Below are 22513 nucleotides of genomic sequence, written 5' to 3'. Positions count from 1 at the left end.
CCATGGCACACAGCCCTTGAAGGGCCTTGGCCTACCAAGCGACCGCTGCTCAGCCCTAAGGCCTGCAGATTACGAGGTGTCGTGTGGTCAGCACGACAAATCCTCTCGGCCGTTATTCTTGGCTTTCTAGACCGGGGCCGCTATCTCACCGTCAGATAGCTCCTCCATTCTAACCATGTAGGCTGAGTGGACCTCAAATCAGCCCTCAGGTCCAGGTAAAAATCCCTGACCTAGCTGGGAATCGACCCTGGGGCCTCCGGGTAATAAGCAGACAAGCTAACCCTACACCACGGGGCCGGCTTATTTCAAAATAAGAAATCCGAATTTTGGAAATCTTGAAAGCATTTATTACACATAATTAGCTAGATGAATGATCCAATGATGTCATTTTTTGTTTTGTTTTTATTCTTTTTCTACTGTGTTCTTTATCATTGCTGTTACACTGTAGTTATGTAACTCCTTATTTCATACTCTATTTTGTATCTATTTTGTTTCTTGTATTTTTCAAATTATGTTTAATAAGATTAGAAGTAATGAGCAAATATTGTATTTGGGCTAACGCCTGTATATTTGCATTAAATAAATAAATAAATAGAGAAAATCAATTAAATACCTTTTAATGAAGTGTGCATTAATTATTCACATTTATGGAACCTTAGACATAGATACAGTAAATAATGAGGTTCTTAACACTCAGTATTCCAGAGACACCATATTTAAACCCTTTTCACAACCTGAATACAACTATTAAACAAATTACTGCTACACAGACCACTTACGCATTGTACACAAAACAACACACATCAAGTTATTGACCGCCTCCTCGATGGGCTTGCAGAACATCCTTCACCTCGTTTACTATAATAGTCCTGTGGCTGTGATGTGGAAGGGACAGGTAAAAGAGGTGACACACTGGAGGTACAAATTTTAACAGCTTCTTTCAATCCTGCATCTTTTTACGAGGAAGCAAAATACTCGTCATATCTGGGGTGGAGCTGTGCAAGGAATCTATAAAGCTCTGTAGTTTTACAGATTGTTGTGTTAGATCAACTGATTTGTAAATGTCCATGTAATCATCATTATAATGTATCACAGATTATCCCTCGACAAATTTTGCCTTTCCGATCTTTGAAACCATCACGCCATCCCCCACCAAAGTGTGGTAATTCTTGAAGATCTGGTTTAGTCGAAAGAATGATACAAACTTACCCACCATATTGTGAACAATATAAGGAGACTGTATCCTACAATTTTTCACCAATTCCATCCATTTGTTTGGGGTAAATATTTGGCTTTGCTTATGTTGAGCTCTACTACTGAACGAAAAGTCTCCATCATTGGGTAAATGTGTGTTACCAGTTACAAGATAGTGCACATAAATTTCATTTGTGTGTGGTAAATTATTCACCATGTACATGGAAAAGAACATCACATTCCAACTGCTGTTCTGACCACCGCAGCAGTCACTGAAGGCATTGAGCATTGACGTTTGATGAGGAAACGGCGTTTCTTCAACATCTTCTTCTTCTCCTTTTTCTACCGCTTTTCCCACACGTGTGGGATCGCGGGTGCAAACTGCATCGCACATGTGGATTTGGCCCTGTTTTACGGCCGGATGCCCTTCCTGCCGCCAACCCTATATGGAGGGACGTAATCAGTATTGCATGTTTCTGTGGTGGTTGGTAGTGTAGTGTGTTGTGTTGTGTGAATATGAAGAGGAGAGTGTTGGGATGGACACAAACACCCAGTCCCCAAGCCAGAAGAATTAATCAGAAGCGGCTAAAATTCCCGGCCTGGTCAGGAATCGAACCCGGGACCCTCTGAACCGAAGCCCAGTACACTGACCATTCAGTCAACGGGTCAGACTTGGTGTTTCTTCATATAGTGATACAAACAAGATGTAACCTCTTGAGAACTCCTGGAACCTGTTATCTCATGCCACATGTTCATGACAACTTTTTCTCCACTGCTGGTAGGTAGGTACAGTAATGAAGAATCTTAGGAAGGGTGGGAAAAAGGAAATGAACAGTGTTTTGGATCATTCATGTGAACTCATAATAGATGCCAGGGAATCACTGGACAGGTGGAGGGAATATTTTGAAAATCTTCTCAACGTAAAAGGAAATCTTCATGGTGGTGTCGCAAACAACAGAGCTCATGGGGAGGAGGAAAATGATGTTGGTGAAATTATGCTTGACAAAGTGGAAAGGATGGTAACAAAACTCCATTGTCACAAAACAGCAGGAACAGATGAACTTAGAACTGAAATGGTGAAGTATAGTGGGAAGGCAGGGATGAAATGGCTTCACAGAATAATAAGATTAGTATGGAGTGTCGGTACGGTACCTTTAGATTGGACAAAAGTAGTAATTGCACCTATCTATAAGCAAGGGAACAGGAAGGACTGCAACAACTATCGAGGTATCTCGTTGAATAGTGTACCAGGCAAAGTATTCACTGGCATCTTAGAAGGGAGGGTGTGATCAGTTGTTGAGAGGAAGTTGGATTAAAACCAATGTGGTTTCAGACCACATAAACGCTGTCAGTATGAGATTTTCAATATGCGCGGCGTGTGGTATGGTGCGATGAGTCACATTTCTGGGTGTATCGAGCTGATGGGTGTGTGAGGGTGTGGCGTACGCCCCATGAAGCTATGGATCCTTCGTGTCAACAAGGTTGTGTCCAGGTGGGAGGTGGCTCAGTTCTGGTATGAGCAGCATTCTTATCCCTCATCGGAGGGTCTGCCTTACAAGGGCTGCACTCGGCTAGAAATAGCCACACGAAATTAAAAAGCATTCTTATGGTCACAATCAGGCCCCATTGTCTGGCTGCAGGAAGCGCTGACAGGTGCACGTTACGTGGACATTCTTTCAGACCATCTGCATCACTTTCTGACCCTAGAGTACCCTGATGGAGATGCCATGTTTCAGCAGTAGCACGCTAGTCCGACAGTCACGGCAGTTCACAACACTGGTAGTCACTCAATGACAGAGCTCATGACTGAACTACACCAACAACAACTCAGGCAAGTTACTCCTGTCTTATATACTTGCACCAGTCATTCCGGAACATTCCGGATGCTGGATGCATCCAGGAACTTCGTGAGATGGAAGACTCCAGGTTAATTGTCTTGTAGTTTCCATAGTACTATGCCGTGCTACTATGGGCGGAAGTGAGAAGGGGCCGGTCTAACACCTAAGCCTTGCTTGTGATTGGTGCTATCGAAGAGAAATCGGTTGGACAGATACAGTGACGTCACCAGCTCGTAGCAAGTTGGCACGGCGGACGCTATAATCTATTACACTATAATATACTTCAAAATTATAAGAATGATGCATAACCGGGGAAGGGGGGGGGGGGGGGGGGGCATCTTCCACTCACATCCTGGTTCTATCACATTGTAAATTGTATCCAGACTCTGAGCTATGAGAACCTTGCTCTAGACCACTCATGGTTCACAAAGTAAGATGCGGCTACACAAACCCACAGTGCAAGCAATGGTAATCTATTGCCATGACACAACTATCCAAGCTGAAATTATATGCAGAGTAGTCATAGCCAACTCCAATTTGCTCCTTTACTGCATTTAGGGCACTCTAATATTGTAACATTTACCCACAGTACATGATATAAAATTTAAAACTACACTCATGTTCATAAAAACCAGAACAGCTTGAAAGACTAGAGATAGGAAGTTCATATTCACAGAACATGTGCATTAGTATGTGCTGAAGAAATGATCGGCATCTGAACCATGGCGGCCTTCAGGTTCAAGGTGCTTCCTACCCTTTGATAGTGCAGCTCTCTGTGTCGCTATAAACCAAAGTTAATGGATCAGTATGACTCGAGCAGAGGTGCAGGATGCCTCGCAGATATATGCGAGAACCGTACCATCAAATGAGTGAGTTTGAAAGAGGGCGCATTATTGGCATGAGAGAACGTGATGTATCCAACCTGGAAATTTCTGCTCGTGTGGGACAAAGTGTGTCGGCAGTGCAACGGGTGTGTATAGAATGGTTCACAGAAGGCCATAGAACACGAGATGGGTCTAGTCGCACCACCCAGACCACCTCTCGAGAAGAACAACAACTCATCCGAATGGCATTGCAGGACACATCTGCGTCCTCTTCAGCTCTGGCACAACAGTCTAACACATCGTACACTATCCGGAGTGACAGTCCGTCGCTGTTTATTACGGTCAGGATTACTGGCGTGTCGTCCAATCCTCCATCTACTTTTGACTAATGTGCATAAACATGCTAGACTGCAATGGTGTATGGAACGACATCACTGGGGAAAGAAATGGCAGTAGATAGTGTTTTCGGGTGAATCCAGGTTCTGTTTGTTTGAAAATGATGGCCGCATTTTGGTTCGTCGCAGACATGGGGAGAGGCATCACACTGACTGCATTCGCACAAGACATACAGCACCAACTCCAGGCCTTATGGTGTGGGGTGCTGTTGGGTACAACTACAAATCATAGCTGGTGCGCGTCCAGGGCACTGTGACCAGTTTTGACCTATGTGAATAACATCCTGCAACCCGTAGCCATACCCTTTCAGCTCGTCACACCAAACGCCATATTTCAGCAGGACATTGCGCGACATGTTGCTACATGAACATGTGTCTTCTTATTGTCACAGGATGTCAGACTGTTGCCTTGACCCGCTCGATCACCAGACTTATTGCCAATCGAAAATGTGTGGGATATGGTAAGACGGGTGCGGCGCTGTGACCCAATGCTAACAACCAAAGATGAACTGTGGACACAGGTGAATGCAGCATGAATGGCTATACCTCAGGATGCCATTCACACCTTATACTCGTCAATGCCATCACGCATGGAACAAGTTATCGGTGCCCATTGAGGACCCAGAGCCTACTAGGCAACAGGACACAAGCTGAACCTAGATGACTGAAATGCTAATCGTTTCTGCAGAACATACTAATGAACATGTCCTGTGAATATGAACTTCCTATCTCTAGTCTTTCAAGGTGTTCTGGTTTTTATGAACATGAGTGTATTATGGCAAGTTGATGGGGTCCTTAAAACTAAAATCACTATTCTTTTTTTTTTTTTTTTTTTTTTTGCTAGTTGTTTTTTACGTCGCACCGACACAGATAGGTCTTACGGCGACGATGGGACAGGAAAGGGCTAGGAGTGGGAAGAAAGCGGCCGTGGTCTTAATTAAGATACAGCCCCAGCATTTGCCTGGTGTGAAAATGGGAAACCACGGAAGACCATTTTCAGGGCTGCCGACAGTGGGGTTCAAACCTACTATCTCCCGAATACTGGATACTGGCCGCACTTAAGCGACTGCAGCTATCGAGCTCGGTAAATCACTATTCAGAGAGGTAGTGCGCTTTTTTTTTTTTTTTGCTAGGGGCTTTACGTCGCCCCGACACAGATAGGTCTTATGGCGACGATGGGATAGGAAAGGCCTAGGAGTTGGAAGGAAGCGGCCGTGGCCTTAATTAAGGTACAGCCCCAGCATTTGCCTGGTGTGAAAATGGGAAACCACGGAAAACCATTTTCAGGGCTGCCGATAGTGGGATTCGAACCTACTATCTCCCGGATGCAAGCTCACAGCCGCGCGCCTCTACGCGCACGGCCAACTCGCCCGGTAGTGTGCTTTTACTAAAGTTATTACAACACTATTTACAGTTATTTACAATTTCACTAGTGTTCCGAGTTTTCCATTTCCCAGTTGTAAACACAAACTTAGTCGAACACACAGCCCTCTGGTGCATCGAAACCCTGCTCTCTAACACAGCTTCTCACAGTATAGTGTTGTCTCAAAAGCAGTTATCTTCACAATTCCCCACACTTTACGTAATTAACACCATCCTACTACTCTGTGACACACACCCAAATGACTCATCACTGCCTCATGCCTGTCTCTTAACTAGCTAAGACTGACCAACTCTCGCTGACCTGACTTTGTTCTTTGCATAGGCCAGCAGAAGATTCTCAAAAGTTTCCACTTCCAGATCATTCTGGATGCCTTCTTCATTGTTAGCCAGCTTCCAGCATTTTCTAAGGAGCTTCCTTATTGCGAACCTCAGCAATTCGTTGAGGGGAGTATTGTATAGCTCGCTCTTGGCCCGGTACACAGGCCACTGCTGCGCCGATACTGTCATCTCTCGCCAGCATTCTACCCTTTCATTGATCCCCCATGACAGTAGCCATTAAAAGTTCAAGCTGTAGAATATAATCGGGAAGTCTATTTGGTAACTCGATCCTACAATCCCATTACATTTCCATTTTACAGAAGTAGGTGTCTTCTCCTCTTCGTTCTTGTGGTCACTGACCTCATTCCTAGTTAAATAGCTCTCATTTTAAATATATTAATATGTGGGTCTTTTTGGAAAATCTTCATCAATTTTCCATACTGTGTTGTTAATAGCTAACTATCAGAGCAGTCTGTAATCGCAGTTAGATCTCAATGTTCTAATGTGGCTTCAACTTACAAATTCTTTATCCAAATACAGAATAAATAACTATGGCATTTAAGACATTGAACATGGTACCTGAGCACATGTACTCGAGCTCGATTTTCTTAATGAATAACGAAATAGTTGAGCGTCTCTTCTTTTAAACATGAATGATAACACTACAGATCCTTACACTGCTACTGAATGGGACCGCTGACCATTGCTGGACAGAATACGAATGGCTGTTTTGAACAGTACCAAGCACATGTTCTGCACACTTAGTTTTCCCACATCTTCCCACAATTCCGTAAGGGTATCTTCCTCCCCTTGCTGAAAGCAAGCTAGAAACCCTGATGAACTGTCATTCAGGATCTGAAAATCATGACTGCAACAATGATGATGATGATGATGATGATGATGATGATGATGATGATGATGATGATGGTGGTGGTGGTGGTGGTGGTTAATAATTCATGGAAGGATACATTACCAGTTTCGATGATAATATAAAAATATATACAAAATTCTATCACTGGAGTACATCTTGTACTTCAGCTACCTTGTTACTGTATTCCAACTCTTAGTTTCCGTATATTTGGTATAATGGTCATTTTTCAGGTAATAAGGATGATGAAAATTAGTTTAGAGGTTGTAGCTCATCGGCTCATCTCTTCCTCCGAGGCAGCAATTTATACTTTCTTACAAATGGATGGAGGAAGATAGCAATCTTTTCCCATTTTTCAAGGGCATAGTGGTTCAAATGTTAATATAAAACGGTAAGAATTCTGTGTTTGATTGCTTTTTTGCACATTTTGGTGCAGATATCTTTCTTTTTATTAAAAACTGAAACTAATAGGCATGCTGCTGCAAGTTTTACAGATAAGCATTGAGCTGGAACACTAAAGACGAGTTTTATCTGGGTAATTGGACCTTGGTGTTTTATTCAGTTATAACCTATCGTTTAATGAACATATTGAAAATATTTGTAAGAAAGCATTTCAAAGATTGGGTTGCAATACTAGATATTCTAGAGAATTTTCAAACGTAGCTACCTATCGATTGCTGTATGTGTCTATGGTACGCCCTATACTAGAATACTGTACACCTGTTTGGAACCCTTCTCATCAGACCTCTATCCATAGATTAGATTCAGTACAACATAAATTTCTTCGTTTATATTCATTTAGAGCAGGATTCTCATATGATAATGTTGATTATACATCCTTACAACAGTCCTTAAATCTGCATAGCCTGTTACAACGCCATGAATTATTGGATACACTCTTCATTTTTAAATTGCTTCATTCCTTGGTGAATTGTCCACAATTCCTTGCAAAAATTAATGTACATGTACCAGACAGACGCACAAGGTTCAAGAATACATTGTCTACAAATTGGCATAAAACTAACTACGCAATCAATGGGCCAATTGAACGAATGTCAAGATCTCTAAACAAACTGGATATTGATATATTTAACTGCTCATTGTCAAAATTGAGAAATCACTTACATAATCTCCAAATTTGACTATTACTTTCCTGTGATTACTTGTAATATAACCTGTGTATTGTACCGGGAAGGCCTATGTCCTGGCACATATCAATTGAAAAACTTTATTTCAGCATACAATTTCCGTCCGCCATGTGATCAGCTGAGCAAAGGAACATTCCAGTACGTACCAGACTCCACGAGCGACCAGGCAAGGCCAAGTGACGTCACCTACCGCTTGAAACTTGCCTCCCCTAGAGATATTTCTCGAAAGAATTTTTCTCTCGTGAACTTTTTAACGCCTCAACCAATTTGAACAGGACCAACGCTAAATTGTAGCAGACATCGTAAAAGTAAAATCCTGTAAATTTCAAAGCAATTTGTCCAATAGTTTCTGAGTTATAACAATATAAAGTTTGAGAAGATCGAGCACTCTCGGTCACATGACTTAGAATACCACCCCTCCTGGCGCAGATATATATGCCACTAGGTCAAGGCTAACAAGCAGTTCAGTTCAGCAGTACAGTCTAGCAGTGCAATATGTGTGTGTGAGTGAGACAGAGGGGAGACTGACCCTCGTACAGTATGTCCGTGCAGTCTCGAAGTCAGTACTTTCTGTCGCGTTTTGTGGAGACGAAATTATGGGATAATCAATCGCCGTTGCACATGTAAAAGACGTCGCACCGTAATTAGTTTATCGTGCCGCGACTACGATATACTTCACAGATATTTCGGAGTATAACACGTGTGAAATTATTGAAGTACGAAGTTAAATATTGGACATTCACAAACTAGAACACGACGTGTGGACTTAATTAATTTCACATAATATTAAATTACCACAATATACAGAAACTGTCGTGTACAATAACTCTAACTACTCTAGAATTCATTTTTTTTCTAACACAGTACATCCTTGAACTGTGTCTCTTTATTTACGTGTCATATTAGGACATGACTTACTACAGTGATAAACTTGGTGAATATTAAGAACTTTTTCTAAAGTAATATAATTTTATCACCACCAGAAAATCAGTGTTATCTGCTAGGATAACGATTCAAAGACTGTGGTCAGAGACGGTAATGAGAAACATTACACGTAACTTTTTCAAGTGTTTGAACTGTGTATTTATGGACGTTCTCAGTGACGATTTAAAATAGTGTTTTACGCAGCAAGGACTGTAATCATTCATTTGACGTCATAAAATTAACATACGAACTGAAATGTGTTTAACAGTGAATGATAGCATCTGTAAATACTACTTGCACTAAATGAATGTCCCGTGTGCTAAAATCACCTACACGAGCAGCGGAAATCTTGATGAAATTCTACAAGATCCAGCTACCTTCAACATCATCTCATCTATTGTACCCATCGAGGGACGTCAACGTGGTTTCTTCGTGGAACATCGAGTTCGAGTCTTCGTCCGCACCCCGCGGAATGTTCCAGATTCCCATCAATATTTGTAAGCCAAATTTTCTTTATTAAGTGAGTAGTCACAAATTGATTGACTTTTTCTTATCAATCTTGAACAGTGGTTTACTCAGTGCTGCGTGTGACGATATTTTGTAGTTTTTCATCATTTCTCAAAATTCATCTTTAAATGATAAATTTATTTTACATAGAAAAACTCTAGGATTTTCAAGTGTTCTATATTTCAAGGCTAACAAACTGAGAAACTTTCAACAGAAATTCAAATTCTTATTTCAACTTTCAATTATAAGTGTGTGTTCATTTCATGAATTAATACTTAGAAAGACTTTAGGTGAAGAACTGACACTTCGTGTTTTCACAAAAGACTATAGGATCTGTGAGATTTATTTATTTTCACGAACTGAATTCAAGAAGATTTACGTTAACATTTTTGATTTCAACAAAATATCTGAGTCCTATATTGATATTGCAGGGTGATGAATCATTTAACATTATTAATAAATTGTTTGGAATAGGTATAACCATCTATTATTCGCCCTGCGATTCTATCCTGCTCTGTACCGGCTCGAAAATCAACTTCCACTACCTGAGATCCTTCTCATGCCCTACACCCCGAACTTTTCCTGGTACAGTATATATCTGTACATATTTTTCTACTTATACTCCATTGAACTTTCTTTTTAGTGTGTTTTGTTTTGTTTATTCTTCTCTACTGTTATGTAAAATGGTATTACCGTTAATAAAGTATTAATCACAGTGAAATTATCTGAACTCTTATTAATTTTTTGGTATAGTGCTTCATATGTGGTTTGTGAAATGATTGATACTTAGTGATTACTGGAGTAACCATTCTGTAATCCTAATCTCGCTTACTAGGAAGTTACAGAGCAAAATCCAATTCTTTCAGATTCTAAATATGTTGCATGTAAACACTTTTATACCCTGAATCATCATGGCCATGATCCCTTGCACAACATATGCCCATTTTATGATGTATTAGTTGCAAAAATGCCTCACTTTATTCCACCCAGAATGCAACTTGACAACTGATGAAAGCGTGTGTCCATTTCAGAGCAGAATATAATTTTGTGTGTGAATATGAAAAAAAGAAACCACACCAATACAGGATCAAATTTTCTACAAACACCAAATCTGGGTATGCTGTAAATAAAATGTACTCAGGAAATCCAGAAACAAACATAATTCCATTACAACATTGGTTTGTGAACTGTGCGCCAATTTATTAAGAAAAGGTCATGTTGTTGCTGTTGTTGTTAACTGGGTAGTAGAAAATATATTACCTTTACCGATCACATTTGTCATTTTCGTTAGCACATAAATACTAAGTAAGAAGGATGTTAGATGTTAATCTGAAAGAAATTTAATCACACATCAGTTGAAATAAATTTAAAAATTAAAAAGCACAAAAACAATATAAATATGTCGTATTTTAATATCAGAATTTTTAAACAAAATCTGTGTAGTGTTGATACAGATGATCATAGTTTTGGATTCATGTAGCTCATAATTGTGGAAGTTACAAAGCCTCAAAACATGGCTAAAATTCTCACTATACAGCAATTAAAAATGTTTAAAATGTTGAATATGGCAGTGTTTAATGTGTTAATAATAATCTGTGGCAGAGTTACTGAAATAATATGACATCCAGGACAATACAACTAATGATTTTAGTGTAGTAAACACCCATAAACACTACCTTAGGGAGTCAAACATTCATTTCAACTTGACTAAAATAAGTTTACACCCATTTTCAGAAAGATTTCTAGTGTACCCATATAAAATTATAAAATTTGAAATTATAAGATATGTCTTAATGGCACTGCAGCATATATTTAGTTTTTAAACCACAAATTACAGGAATCACTTAAGAGTATTAACAATCTGAAAATATTTCAACAAAAATGTCACAGTTTATAGAATTAATGAGACATACATTGCTCTATCAAGAAATATCCCTTGTATTCTAGAACACAATTTGCTGGAGAAATATAATTAACATTTCAAACAGATCATACAATCCACTTTTACCCTTTGCATGTGCCTAAACCTATAGTTTCCTATTGAAGAAACTTGTTATACTTACGACATGGTATCCATTAAGTCCCATTAGGCTTCTTTCAGATGGTGTGGGTGCACCCGCTTCCACCGAATCTTTCACAAACAGCATGTAAATTAGAGCTGCGCAAAACTCCCTGTGCTTTTCAGCAGATCCTTTTCAATTCACTTATCGGAGCAGGTGATAAATATGGATGATCGTCTTCATTTACTCTAACTTCTACACTTAAGAAAAAGGAAACGAACCTGGAGAAAGTCGGAGCACCCAGTGATAGGACAAAAGTCAGGTGGGAGCATTTGCCACACTGTTTCATGACCTGAGAATGGACAATGGCAAGATTTTTTAACTACTTTTGGACGTCGATACCCTCCTTGAATGAACTCATGCGTAAGTTACACAACCATCTCCTTCGGGAAAACACCAAAACGAGGGATTCCATACAACCTGCTAAATGCCTTGCTGTCACTATCAAGCATGTGCAATTATTTATCTCCTAAAATTGTACAGTGGTAATCAACTTTCTTCAGGGGCTGGTGACCTTAGACGTCAGGCCCCTTTAAACAACAAGCATCATCAACTTTCTTCATGTTTTCTAAAATCTTGCAGTAGCACAAAGAAGATCAGTGACAAAGTAGCATTTATAAGTGCAATGAAACTATTGCTGTGGTGTATCATTTCCAACTTGGAAATAATTGATAGTGAAAAGAGATGAGTTCTTACTTCGACTAATAATGACTAACTCTAAAGGGAATACCCCAGAGTGGAAAGAAATACAATGATATTTCATTCAATTTATTTTATTGAATTATTTCTTCTATACGATAAGAGCATTGAAAGAACTTCCAACAATACCGATACTAATTAATCATGGCTACCAAAATCAAAATCAAAATCAAAAAGGTAAATGTCTCCTGAAACTTCAATGGGTGCCAGTGATAGTGTATGGGCAGAGTTTTGTGTATGTGAGGCCCCCAGTTTGAGAAATGCTGTGCGGAGCTTTGCCCAAAGTTGCTGTAGTGGGCATGGGTTGGAATGTAGCTATGAGTCAGCTTGTGAGATATTAGCTGGTGCTGAACAATCCGATATCTTTTAATACTTTTTACGAGGCTGATGGTCCTTGTCTTAAACTGTAAAGTTTCAACATTAATAAGTTCCAAAAGTAAAGGAAGTAGGCCCTTAAAAAAATACAAATGACAGTCTTCGCTGGATAAAGCCTCAAGGATTTGACTCTCATTGTCAATTTTCTTTCTCTTGTGAGCAGGCCCGCAAGTAACCTGAACAACAGCTTCTCCGCTATCCTCAATAATTTCTTTAACAGCCACAGCTTTATTTGGAGTTTCTGAATCATCAAAACTAGACTCGGTGTCACTCATGTTTATCATGTTCTTCAGGAAGGAGAGTTGTTCATGGTAGACATATTTACATTGCTGTCTTCGCTCCAGGACCACTATTCCCTTGCTCTTTGAATTTATTGACAAGATTTCTTCCAATGATCCTTGATGTTTTTCCACTTTCTTATTACGAGTTTACTTGAAAATACTGGAAATAGAAAAGGTTAGATTTTTGGCTAGAGACTTTCTGATTGTCTATTGAACATTTTTGCATTAACTTTAACAAAAGTATTATTTTCTTGAGTACTGCCTGTGTTAAATTAAAAACTAAGTAAACTAATGAAAACACTAGGGGTCTATGTTTATCACCCCTTCCATACATTCTAAAGGAGTCTTTTTTTTATCTCTCTCCAGATACCTGGCCAGTGGAAATACTTTTACAGCTTTGCATTATTCCTACAAATTGAGCATCAGTACTATATCTGAAATAGTAAATTGCATTTGTACAAGCACATGGACAGTAGTATGAAAGGAATGCATTCCAGACCCTTCCAATGAGAGTTTACAGAAGACTGCGTGCCAATGATTATGAAAATAAAACAAACTTCCCGCATTGCGCTGGTAGTCCTGATGGTAAATATATTTGAGTGATTAACCTGCAAAATAGTTGTTCACTGTATTTTAATTATAAAGATTATTTTTCTGTAGTTTTAATGGCAGTTGCAGAGAGTGAATACTGGTTAGTTTTTGTTGATATTGAATCTTATTGGAAAGATTGTGATCCAACAATATTTTCATATTAATCGCTTTGGAAAGCAATCAAAAGTGGAAATGTCAAGCTACCTGAACCAAACCTGTTACCCCACAACCAGGGTAAAAACGTTCCCTATGTTCTAGTGTGTGATGAAGCATTTGGTCTACACCCTAACAACATTCAACCATATGGAGGAAAAATGCTTGATACTGAAAAATGAGTGTACAATCATCGTTTGACTAGAGCAAGAAGATGTGGGAAGTGGACGTTTCGGATCTTGTCAAACAAGTGAGGATTTTTCATTGACCACTCAATGTCTCTGCACCTTTGGCTACAAAAATAGTTGAGGCATGCTGTGTCCTTCACAATTTTGTTAGAGAAAGAGACGGGTACAATTTTGAGGATACTTTCTCTAAATGATATCACGCTTTCTCAAACGCAATGAGAAACTTTGAAAGCAAAAGATATCAGGCAGACGTTTGCTCAATACGTATTTTGTGAGTGAAGAAGGCTTATTAACCTGGCAACTTACTAAAACATAGAAGAGAAGTCAAGTTGTTTTCTGTGAAATACCAACAATTTTGTTAAGTGGTCTATAATTGCCTGCTAGTATTGTGAGTGGTTTTTAAACAATGAAATGTATATAAAATTATTTATCACTACTTACCAAGTACTTTTCTTCCTTGTCAGACATATTCTCAAAATCACTAGAGATTTTGCGGTAAATCTGTCGCCATGTCTCTGTTGTGTTCGTCCTGGATTTGTATTCTTCCAGAGATTGGTCTCACACCACTGATCCTTCCGACAGCAAAGTTCTCAAGTTCTCAATGTCTATTTAGGGCTCCAAATAAATGAATGAATGAATGAATGAATGAATGAATAAGTAAATAAATAAATATACCATTTTTATTTTTTTTGCTTTACGTCGCACCGACACAGATAGGTCTTATGGCGACGATGGGATGGGAAAGGCCTAGGAGTTGGAAGGAAGCGGCCGTGGCCTTAGTTAAGGTACAGCCCCAGCATTTGCCTGGTGTGAAAATGGGAAACCACAGAAAACCATCTTCAGGGCTGCCGACGGTGGGGCTCGAACCCACGATCTCCCGGATGCAAGCTCACAGCCGCGCGCCTCTACACGCACGGCCAACTCGCCCGGTAATATACCAAATTTAGTAACACTTCCGATAGTGGGCGCTGATCTACTGACGACATGGATGCGATCGACCTACTGTGTGTGATGACGTTCATAAAGACTAACGTCCAATAAAAAACTAACCGCGAGCGCAGGACAGTGTCTCACTATGGACCCCCCACTCAAACATTTCTCCCATGCATGGTTACTCTCACCTCCGCATCATACGAAGTATTCTATTTGAAAAATCTGTTTTTAGTTTAGGCGAACCTGCGACTAAACACAGCAGTGGGTCAAACCCGCGCTGTCTGAAAGAGGCCTAAGATTGATACCCTTGTTACTTTATAACGATTGAATGTAACTATGAACAGTATGAAGCATAGTACTCACCTAAACAAGTGGGCAACACACGGACTGGACAGCTACGAGTTTTATCTTTGCAGCGCAATGTACATGTCAGATGAAGAAACAGTGGTGATATATCTTCTGATCCATCTTCTTCATGCATCTCACTAAAGCTATCAGAATCCATATTGGACATCATGGATGTTCGGGTACAATCCTGCATATCTGGTGCTGTAAGAAAATTGCAAAATTAAAGGGCTGTGGAAGATGTATGTGAAAATGGCATAGAAACTAATCACTGATTCTTGGTTAGAATATTTAAAATTATTTGTTCAACCACATAGGACAGTAAAAATGTAAAGAATTCAAAACAAATGACACATTAAACGGCAATTTAGAAGTTCACAGCTTCCAGGTACAACAGGAACTATGAGAGGTAGTATGGTACACTATACACTTAAAGCAGGTCGGCGCACAAAATGAATAAAAATTCTCCTGTAGAATATTGTATTTCTTTTGTTGACAGTTCATTATATGAGCTCGTGTCATATTTGATGCCCAGTTTCACGTGCTTGTGCATGCAGAAACGGGTATTGTCGAAAGCATGGCAATATTGTAAATGTGGTTATTTATTTCTATGATCTAGGATGTCAAGTTGTTGCTATCTGGCTTTTCTCTAGAGTGAGAAATGAAAAACCCAAGGAGAGAAAGAAACCCCACACCCACTTAGGTAACAGTACTGGGATTCAAATTTCCAAATTGTGTGGTGGTGTTTCAAGGGAAAATGCAACTGTTGCAGTCTTCCATGCTCACCATTCTAAGCAACTCGGTATGTTATACTCGTAAACCATAAGAAGGTGGTGGTCGTGGCAATGGTTCAAAATAGCTTATCTGAATTAATGTATGGGACAGCTACAATAGTGAGTTCACAAATATGAACAACTAGAGTTAACAAACCTGGCCAAAAATTCCAAGCATAACGACCAAGGGGATTTGTCGTGCTGACCATGTGTCACCTAATAATCTCCAGGTCTTTGGGCTGAGCAGCAGCTGTTTCGCAGGTAAAGGCCCACCAGGGCAGTAGCGCTGTGAGGTTGGTTTGTTTGTTTGTTTGTTTGTTTGTTTGTTTGTTTGTTTGTTTGTTTGTGTACAGTTTACAAGAAAGACTCTATTTCACAGACCAATTCTGCAGTATAGGAGCTAAAGAAGTTTAGACTTTGGATATGATTTTCATGAGAAGGGGGTAAGACAAGAATGTCGTGAGAATATTGTTTCTTATTTAACATCCCTTCACTTGCTATAGATTTTAAAGAACATCAGAGTGTCAGAATACTGCCCCACTAGAGTTCTTTAACACACTGGGAGCCAAAGACACAAAGTAGTTGTATTTAAATGTCTTCAGATGCCACAGACCTCAACCAGGATCACCCATGATATATTAGGAACTAACTGTCTTTGCCACTGAAGTTAGCAATGTAGTGATAATGATTATTACTGGTACAAGTAGGAGGAAGCTGGTAATGTAGAGTTAGAAACTAACTTTGGTATTAACTTCATGAATAGGGGCACACATGATAGGTCAGTGCGGGACGGAGTAAAAGAAAGAGGAGAGGAGGACAAACATGAAAATACAGAAGGACAAGGACAATCAATTCTCCTCATGTTACATTATCATCAGCCAATGGATTGGCTCTCCCTCATCAATCACCGTTCCCCTACATCCACTTCTTCTGAGCCCTTGACAAGCTTGTTTCTGCTTCCCAGCTTAAATAATTACTGAGGGGTCATTTTCATAGATCTTCAGTCTTAATGTGAGAAGAGTAGGATAAGAAGAAAGGTAAATAAAAACAGAAAAGGAAAGAGCAAAAAGATGAAGATGCATACATGTGGTTAAATGACTATGAATTCAGGACAAACAGAGAAGGAGAAAAGGATCCCAATGGGTCAATATATACATAAGTACTGGAAAGAAATATACAAGAAAGGCAATCTAATCTATCTAATCCAAGTCCTATTTCTGCTTGTGGAGCAAAGGGCATCCAGGAAAGCTCTCCATTCAGTACGTTCCACAGCCAGGTCTTTTACTTCCTCTCATATTTTACCAATTCCAATCACTTCCCTTCTGTTCACCTGTAAGTGTTCCTAGGTCTTCCACACTTCTTTTTTCCTTTTGGATTCCATTCCAAGACCAACTTTCCAACTGCTCTGTCATGTTTTTCTACATCAGTGGGTTTCCGGTTGGTTTCTTTCCAGAGGTTTTCACTTGTGATCACTTCAGGCCATCTTTTATCGATGATATGCTACAGACAGTAATTCACAAACACTTGGAGTTTGAGTGTGATTTGTTTCTTGACTTTACATGATTCACGGCTGTACAGGAGAATGGACTTCATGTTTTTACTGAAAAGCCAGATGGTTTTTTGCAAAAGGTTGCTGTTCTTCTAAATAGGGTTTATTGGAACGAATGAGCTATTTGCTTTCCGAATTTGAGCTTTGCTCTAGAATGATACAAAGTGTGTTTATGAGATCGCTACAGCTACAATGTTTGCAGAAACCAGTTTGTTCTTTGTGCAATTTGTGATCGAGTGTGTCCTTGATTCAACTGAGGATTATTCTTTATAGCAATTTGCAGAGGATGGACAACAATAACTGTGGTGCCTCTCCAGTTGTTGCAATTTACGGTATCACCTTTCTTTGGGATCATTACAATTAGTCCTCTTTTCAAGTCCCATGGCAATTTCTCTTTCTGCCATATCATTTCAAAAATTGGTTTCAGTAAGGTGACTGAGATATCAGTATTGACATTGAAAATGTCTAGGGAAATGTTATCGACTCCTGATGACTTTCAGTTCCTCATTTGATTTAGTGCTGTTCATATTTCTGCAGTAATTAGACAATGCAGTAGGATGTCAAAATCTGCACTTATAGTTTCAATTACTTATGTGAATCATTTCTTCCTTCTCTCAAGCTGATAATCTTGGGTTGTTAGGAGGTTTCTGGCTTTGTTCTTCATGGGCTTATGTTTTATGAACTTTTTCTTGGACAAGGTTCTTGTGATGCGGTACAGATTTTTTTAATACAGCTTCCTCAGCTTTCTCATTTAGCAACAGCCAGTGGTCCCGCTGCACACTTTTATTCACCTCGCTCTTGATATTATTGTATTCCGCTTGCAACTGTTATTTCCATTGTTTACTAGAGCAGCTGCTGAGTTAACATTTCTTAGACCTTCAAAGTTTAATAATGACCTATGTACTTTCCAACATCCAGTCCTCCTTTCGTAGCTCTCAACAGCTTAGCAATGCTTCACATATACCAAGCAAAACATTCTTTGTCTTATCACATAGTGTTTTGATGTCTGAAACTTGTTCAACAGGTAGTGCCTTGAAGCGGTTGCCAAGTTCCAGTCTGAATTCTTCCCTCATTGTATCATCCTCGAGTTTATCAATACCAAATTTTAAGTTGGATTTTCCATATTTTCTGTGAGCAGCCATTATTTTCAGGTGAAACTCTGCAAGCATAAGGTGGTGATCACTTTAGAACTCCGCTCCTCTCCTGTTACTCACGTCAGTTAATGAGTGCCAGTACTTCCTTTTTATGGCAACGTTTATGACGAAATATAGTATTTACTTGAACAGTAGTTGGTGAACATTTCTCTCTTTTCATTCCTTTCCCCAAGGCAGTGAATGCCCATCACTTGCTCCAATTCTTCATTATTCAATCCAACTTTGGTGTTCAGATCACCCATAACTATAATAACGTTTGTTTTCTTAATAATTTCATTGACAAGATGTTAGAACTCAACTTTCAGTCTGAGATCAGATACTCTGAGTGATGGTTATATTACGAATATTAATTTGGAAGCGAGCTGTCATGAGCCTTTCGGATATTAATTGCCAGTTGATTAGGCTCCTTTTTGCTAGTTTGCTTTTTTTTTAATGCTATTTATTCGGGGCGTCGACCTCTGAAGATCTTTTGCCCTTCATGCACCATATATGAGGAACCTGCGTGTATTATGTAAATGGTGGAAGTGTAAAGTGTTGAATGTGAGGAAAGATACGTTAAGGACGACACAAACACCCAGTCCCCATGCCAGAGATATTTAATCATTTACAATTAAAAAACACTGTCCCAGCCGGGAATCGAACCCGGTGTCGCCGGATGACAGGCGGACACGTTGCCCCCTACATCGCAGGGCCGGACAGCTAGTTTGCTTAGTATCAGTCCTACACTGTCTCTGTGTTCAGCACCATCTCCTAATCTTCCAGAATATAGGAACATGAGGCCCTTGGGTGTTTGTAGTTCACCAAAGTCTGACCCTAACCTCACTCAGCCAGAGGACATCTAATCCACAGATGATCATTTCTCTTGCAACCTGCCTCAATCTACTGCTTTCTCCCAAGGTTCTGACATTCCAGAATCCAATTCTAGTTTTCCATTTCATGCTATAAGTTATCAACTGTGTATCCATCTGGCATTCTTTCCTTTCAGCTTCTTTAATAAGGTTAAGGACAGTGAGTTATTAGCCCACAGTCCCCCACTCTGAATATCGTAGCAGGTCTAATACCTTACAGCCTCGACACACATCGTGGGTCACAAAAGTAATTTAGTATAATGGAATCTTGAATCCACCTTTTCAATACATACAAAACTGTAGCACATAATTTATATTACAACATTTTAATTATTATAAAGGTACCGGTTTCGACATGTTTTGATGCTTGCTTGTTGTTTTAAGGGGCCTAACAAAGACATGTTTTCAATGTCATCATCAGCCTTATGTAAAACCAAGCAAGAGAATAACTTTACATATAGCAACAACACATAAACTAGGTAAAATTCGTATAATGACACATTTAAAATGGTTCATATAAAATATCTGAGGATTGCTACGCGTTGGCAGCGTAATAGTCTTGTATTGTTTTGGTACGTGAGTGGGTGTAGAAGAACTGGGATCGACGAGAGAAAGCTTATCCATTTGAAGACGGCAGGGTATGAAAATGAGGAGATTGTCCTTATGTTTTCATATATGTCCTTATCTCTTCTTTCTGGAACACTTTCTTCGCACACTGACCTGTCATGATTTTATTTTATTGTGGGTTCCCATACAAGTTCTTATCTTTTTACATATGGCTTGAATTTTCTCTTGTTAGTTCCTTTCCAATACCTTGTTATTAACTTGTTGAATGAAGTTGTGCGCACAAGAGGTCGGAGGAGTCCTGTGAGACAAATGGAAGACGGTAGGTTACTTAAAGAGACTTCAGGACCAGTGGCGGCGTGTGACTTTCGTCACTGGGGGTTCAACAGGAGGAAGAATTATTGTGCCGCTGCCCCCCCCCCCCCCCCCCACCTTCGCCCCCACATAGCACCACTCCGACTTTGGTCCAAGTCCCTTCGCTTTCATCACTCACAAAAAATAAACAGGGAAAACAAAACATCCTGTTGGTATTTTCGCACCCACACATCCACTCGATTCTTTTACATAGGCCCTATATCCATTCTGAATTTACACACAATTTCTTTACTTTTAATCTGCATCATTATATCAAGATCAGGCAGTTGTCTTTCTAGGTATCTGGACACTGTTCATACTCATTTTGTAGCTCCTTACCTTTCCCGAGCACAAAGATTGTGGACGCAACCACAATGCACAAAAAAACACACACGGACATAAGATTGTAACTTCTTTACGTTCTAAAAATTAAGTTTCTATACGACACAATAGTACACTGACACGCTTGCACAGCGTACAATAATATAACGAATTATGATAAATACTGCAAAGTTTTATAAACACTAATATCACATCTGAAAAACAGAAAACTTCAGGGATGTGTGTTCGCACTGTTGATAACGTTGGTAACTTAATTTTACGAACTCATGTGGGCTAGGCAGTTAGCATTTTCATTGGTATTATCTTCTCGCTATTTTTGCCTCAATGATTTTTAAGTTAAGTTTCTCTCCAAGAAGTAATTACTCCAAAGAAGGAAAATGAATAGATGTTCAGTAAGTATTAGTAATATATTTGGGACAAAATATCAATCGGAATTTGGCAGTTTAATGTGACTTTTGGTAGTAATGATGCTTTCCAACACTACTGTTAACTATATGTACTATTCTTTGCTGCTGTAGTTAAAATCCTGTAAGGGCAACAGATGGCAGGCATGTACTAGTTTTCTAACCCTAACAACATGACTTGCGATTACAAAGACGGGTGAGAGAGAGTGGCATATTGCGCATGCGTAAATCACGGATATTTGTTTCTGCGATATCCTGGTCTTGTCTACGTGTTGGTCGGCATCTCCCCGCACCTCACCATACCCTTCGCCAAGATACAGATGGAGATGTGGCCTTGCATGGGGGGTGCATTCCAGACGAGTATCCAGCCAGGACTTTGCGCGGCTCGCTTGAATTGAAAGTCAGTACGAGTATATTACGGATAGATGAGCTTAGCAAAGGCTTCGAGATTGACAAGGCAGTTGTGAAAATTAAGTAGTTAAGTACAATATGATATAAACTGGAGGTTCATTGCTCCATTGCACTATACCAGAAACTGCCACTGTTCAGGACTAAGCCATAGAGGGTTAGAGAATCAGGTAGAGACCTTGGGGATGATTAAAGGTAAGAGATGTGAAAACAGGTGAGGTCACAGCGCAAGTGGCAATACTTTGTTCATGAAGGCTTGCAACACTAAATATAGAAATAATGAAATGACTAAAATGATTGAAGGACGGACGGACGGATGTGTGCTTAGATTAGTAACACACATCTTTCAATGTTGATATTTCAGAGTAATATACTGCGTAAATATATTTTATATACTTTAAATTACATTTTTTTTCTTTACTCCTTCCAGCCCTGTTGTAAATGTAACAATTGAAGTTCATTAAGATCTAGAATGATCAAATAAGAGGTAGTTTACATTACCAGCAACACTATCAGCTTCTGAATTGAACTCCACCAAACCAGAATGGTAAGTCATTTTTTCACCATCGTCTTCAGTTTCACCTAACTTGGACTTGTTTGCAGCACCATCGGAAGGAGTAATTCCATCCCCCTGTAAGTAAATATGTTCTAATCAGTTTGGAGCATGATGTATTTAATTCCTCACATTCAAACACAATATATGTGATGGAAATCAACAAACAAGTGGCACATCAAGTCACACATAGAAGGATAGGAGCAAATAAAAGAACTTGTAATAGGTCTTCCCTCACGAGTCCAATTACATGATCTTGAACGAGGTATGCTAACCGGGATGTTCTATTTCTCAACAATATGTGAACAGTCAACACTCCTCAATCAACAACACTGCGTATACCATCAGGTGTATTTTCACCCATTACGGACAATATCGTGGCAGCTGGCTAGAATTTTCCAAGGTATCAGATAAGTAATAGAGTGACATAGGCTTACCACTAGCAGCACATGACAGTGTTTTTAAATTACTTTTTTTAGTGTCCATGGGCTATGGGAGAAGACTTATGAGATTTCTCCACTTAACACAGAACTTCATCTG

The 22513-nt window shown here is 39.5% G+C and overlaps 1 protein-coding gene across 1 annotated transcript in view; it reads right to left on the bottom strand.

The window, feature by feature from the left end:
* LOC136863623 (KICSTOR complex protein SZT2) overlaps positions 1 to 22513 on the bottom strand; it is an 874751-nt gene that overhangs the window by 314663 nt on the left and 537575 nt on the right. The window contains 3 exon segments of the mRNA XM_068226020.1: positions 15043 to 15228; positions 18311 to 18505; positions 21922 to 22051. Of these exon segments, the coding sequence (XP_068082121.1) occupies positions 15043 to 15228; positions 18311 to 18505; positions 21922 to 22051 (511 nt within the window).

The sequence above is a fragment of the Anabrus simplex genome, chromosome 2 (genome assembly GCF_040414725.1).
Source record: "Anabrus simplex isolate iqAnaSimp1 chromosome 2, ASM4041472v1, whole genome shotgun sequence".
In the NCBI taxonomy this organism is placed as follows: Eukaryota; Metazoa; Arthropoda; class Insecta; order Orthoptera; family Tettigoniidae; genus Anabrus; species Anabrus simplex.
The sequence above is the reverse complement of the archived record's forward strand: the minus strand, read 5'-3'. Positions and strand labels throughout refer to the sequence as shown.